Raw genomic sequence first — 4,492 nt, 5'->3', positions numbered from 1 at the left:
GGCTGTGGCCATTTGGTTTTAATTGGAAACTGTCTTTTTAAATTTTGAGGAGCTCTGTGCGCATGTGTAGTAGAACCCTCCGAGGGTGGGGCTGGGGTGCCCACTAGCTCAGGCACCCCTATAGTCACCAGAATGGAGGTGTGCAGACAGCAAAGGCCCAATAAACAGCTACCAAAAGAAAAGAACATCCACACCTTTATCTTAGCAGTTCTGCCAGGCATCTGTGGCTGCTCCGATCCTTCCCCTATGTGGTCTCACCCAAGATGGCAGCTTCTGGATCAGCCAAGCATCCTGGACTAGAAAGCAATGGATTTCTTGCTTCTGCCACAAATTCCCCCAACTGTGAGCCTTCCAACCTTCTAAGTATTCCTTTATATGCGGTTCAGAGTTCTGGGACCATCCCCTGAGCCTGTTTGGTCGGGTATTCTGTGTTGTTGGCGGAGCTCTTTACTACATGTCCACCCGATCCACCATCTTGTTTGTTTTCCGGTAATTTAGTTTTAAAAAGATTTTATTATGGTAAAATATATAAAATTTGCCATTATAATTACAAATCAGTGACATTAATTACGTTCACATTGGTGTGCAACGATCACCACCATCTGTTTCCAAAACGTTTTCATCACCCCAATAGAAATCCTGTACCCGTTGTGCAGTACCTTCACATGCTATCCCTGCATTCCCAATCCCTGCTAACTACTAATCTAATCTATTTCTGTCTCTGTGCATTTGCCTACTTTTGGTATTTCATTTAAGTGATCTTACAACTTTTATGACTGACTTATTTATTTTTAAGGCTTATCCAGGTCATACATGGCATGTTTCAGAAATGAATTTCTCTTTGATTGAATAATACTGCTATTGTATGTATATAACATTTATATTGTATGCATGGACCACATTTTTTTTTAATCCATTCATCTGTTGGTGGACACTGGTTTTGTTCCATTCATTTTGGCTGTTGTAATGGTGTTGCAGTGAACATTGGTGTACAAGTATCTGTTTGACTCCCTGCTTTCAAATCTTTAGGTACATACAGTAGAATTGCTGGGAGTAATTAAATTTTGATATACATTGTAAGCAGCATTTAAAGGCAACTTTTTTCTTAATTTATGTGGATCTTAATATCCAGAACAGAGTTTATCTTGGTGATTGATTGTTGCTTAATTTTTTAGAACATTTTCTTTACAGCAGCCATTTAAAAATGTATCACAGAATCTGAAATAAAGTCCGCAGAATTCTACATTATAATTATACCAGATTTAAGTGCAATTTATATTAAATTGTCAAACTTAATTTCTTATTAAAATATAAGGATAGCCAAGGACTTTATGGTGACACCCAGGCACAGATAATTTGTTATTTTAGCATGACATTAAAGAAAGAATGATGTGGCCCTTAATAAAAATTACCTTTTGTTGTTGGTAAGTATAAAAATGAAGTCAATATCAAGTGCAAAGACATACCTCCAAAATAGTCTTAGTTATCTTTGTTTCTGGGCAATTACAAAATATTTTTGCTACAGTCAAGTAAGTAAGCTGATTAGTGGATGGTCCTTTCTTATCTTACTGTGAGATTTCAAAAAATAGAAGAAAGAAAACCCTAAGGAGCTCTGGTAGCGTAGTGGTTACGAATCGGGCTGCAGGCCGCAAGGTCAGTGGTTCGAAACTACCAGCTGTTCCGCGGGAGAAAAGAGGAGGCGTTCTGCTCCGATAAAGATTTACGGCCTCGGGAACTCTGTGCAGGGTCGCTGTGAGTTGGAACCGATTCCATGGCACATAACAACAACAACAACATTATGTTGCCAGCCCAGCTAAGCTAAATTTGAATATTTGCTCTACTGCTTTCCTTTTGAGGTATTGGGAATAGTAACATCATTAATAATTACCCTGCAATGTGCAGAGAAGGGAGCCTAACTTAAGTTTAGGATAATTATGATCAAGAAGTTCTCAAGTTACTTGTTTTTTTAAATTGTGGCAAAATATATAAAACAACACATTTTCCAGTTTTAAGTGTACGATTCTGTGACATGAATTACATTCACAATGGTGCACAACAATCACTGCTGTCAGTTTCTAAATTTCTTAATTTCCCTTAACAGAGACTGAGGGTCTCCTTAAGAAAAGACTCTTTCCCGCCTCTATCCGCCTCTGGTAACCACTAATAAACTTTGATATTTGTATATTTACTTATGCTAGGTATTTTATATAAATTTAATCATACTTGTTCTTTTGTAGGTGGCTTATTTCCCTCAACATAATCTTTTTAAGATTCATCCATGTGGTAGTATGTAGCAGAACTTCATTTCTCTTCCTGGCTGCGTAATATTTCATAGTTTGTATGTACCAGAATGTGTTTATCCATTTGTCTGTTTTTGGGCATTTCCATTGTTTCACCTTTTTATTATTGTTAACAGTACTGCAATGAACCTTGGTGCACATACCTGTTTACATTCTTGCTTTGAGTCTTTCTTAAGTGATTCATGCTGCTTAAAAAGGAGAGTAGTATGTTTATGTCTTAGTAAATTAATTTCAAGTTTAAGATGCTAAAAACGGTGAGTAGATGAGGCTTTCCGCTCCCATAAAGATTTCCAGCCTTGGAAACCCTATACAGGGTCGCTATGAATTGGAACCGACTCCATGCCACATAATCACCACCAGCACCACCAAAATGGTGAATAGATTTGATTATCTAGAGAAACAAATTTTAATACTTAATTTCTTTATGAATTAGATTAAGATGGTATATGTGTTTTGTTTTTTAGCTCTGGCAGGTGGTTAAATAGATTTTTTAATTAAATGAATAAAAGGTTTATTTTAATTATCCTTGGTATTTTTCATTCATTATCATTAACCCAGTACTGAAAAGTTTATTCCTACTCATAACTACCCTATAGGACAGAGTAGTATGGCCCATTGGGTTTCCAAGGCTGTAATTTTTCTCTTGCAGAGCGACTTGGGTTTGAACTGCCAGTCTTACCGTTAGCAGTAGAGCACATCCATTTCGTTAACCAGGTTGTTGTTGTTTGCCATTGATTCGGGTCTGACCTATAGCAACCCTGTATAGGGTTTCCGAGGAGCAGCTAGTGAGCTTGAACTGCCAATCTTGTAGTTCAAAAGGCTTTTCAGTCTGGTGCACTGACCCACAGCGCCCCACCAGGACTCTTTCATTAACCATAGTAATCCATAATTATCTGTAAGAAATAATTTATACTATCTTTTATTACATTAAGCTCAATTTATTTTTAACTATTTGCACATATACTTAAACATACAAAGTAGTTAATGTGTCATTTATATAGTCTGTCTTGCATGGTGCCCTATAATACTTAGTTATATAATTATTAGATTTCATTACTGAATTATAAGAAAGTTTATGATTTTACTTTGTATTTTTTTGGTGTCTGAAGGCTGCTGCTTTTATTTATAAAAGTAGTTCTATATAGGTTTAAATGAGCTTAGATATGATATATTTTGTTTTATTTTTGCAAAGGTTAATCCCACACAATCATTCTGAACTGATAGATAGCCCACATTCTTAGAATGCATATTATATATTTAACAGTCTACAAATTTTTATTGACATTGTTTTGTGCCAGTTACCATGATTTGAAATCTAGTAACAGTACTGGAATAAACAGGAGTCCTGGTAGCATAGTGAATTATGAGCTGGACTGCTAACCTTAAGGCCAGCAGTTCAGATATACCTAACAACAAACAACAACTGAAGGAGAAAGGTGAGCCTTTCTGCTCCAGTAAAGATTTGTAGCCTCAGAAACCCTGTACAGGATCGCTGTGAGTCAGAACTGATGGTGGCATACAACCACCACCACCACTGGGATGAAGGCTAGTACTTGGTTTAAAGTCTGTGTGATTTACATGAAAAGTAAAATGAAACTAAAATCCACACTCATGCACACACAAAACTCCCAGAAACCTTTTTGTAATCCAAACAATTTGAATCCTTAGGTGTTAGAATCGTCTTTTTCAAATCGTCTTTTGAATCAGAAATAATTTATAGGATGTTTATAATTACAGATAATGTCAGACTTGTTGTTTTGTCTGTGGTCCAATTTTTTACCAGACAACTTAGTAGTTTGATGAAGAAAGTAGTGAAGGGGGTTGGGTAATAAAGGAGAGGAGAAGCTTAAAGGGAAGGAAGTTACGATGCTTTGTGGATGATAACTATTCTTATGTGCGGAAGAGTGGCATTATACGTATGTTATTTGCTTAAATTCTATATACAATTGCATGGTTAGGAAATTTTACATTCCTTTTGAAAAACCTGGTAGTATTGTATAAGCTTGTTTCTTTCAGGAGCTTTTTGATAAAAATTGAAAGTGATCAATAAGAATAGGAATAAAATAATGCTTATGTATTTTAAGACCTAAACAGATAAAAAATTTCCTGAAAATATTTGAAGGTTGGTATACTTATCCCTATTATTATAAGTACTAAATATTTTAGAAAACATTAAATGGAGATTATTGATA

At 35.7% G+C, this 4,492-nt stretch overlaps 1 protein-coding gene across 1 annotated transcript in view; it reads left to right on the top strand.

Annotated features, from left to right (window-relative positions):
- Nucleotides 1-4,492, top strand: part of IPO8 (importin 8) — a 77,697-nt gene that overhangs the window by 24,906 nt on the left and 48,299 nt on the right. The window contains exons 3-4 of the mRNA XM_006874768.1: nucleotides 2,102-2,153; nucleotides 2,238-2,321. Coding sequence (XP_006874830.1) covers nucleotides 2,102-2,153; nucleotides 2,238-2,321 — 136 coding nt within the window. The remainder of the gene's footprint in view (nucleotides 1-2,101; nucleotides 2,154-2,237; nucleotides 2,322-4,492) is intronic.

Source organism: Chrysochloris asiatica, unplaced genomic scaffold (assembly GCF_000296735.1).
Source record: "Chrysochloris asiatica unplaced genomic scaffold, ChrAsi1.0 scaffold00299, whole genome shotgun sequence".
NCBI classification, from domain to species: Eukaryota; Metazoa; Chordata; class Mammalia; order Afrosoricida; family Chrysochloridae; genus Chrysochloris; species Chrysochloris asiatica.
This window is presented reverse-complemented; position numbering and strand designations above follow the sequence as displayed.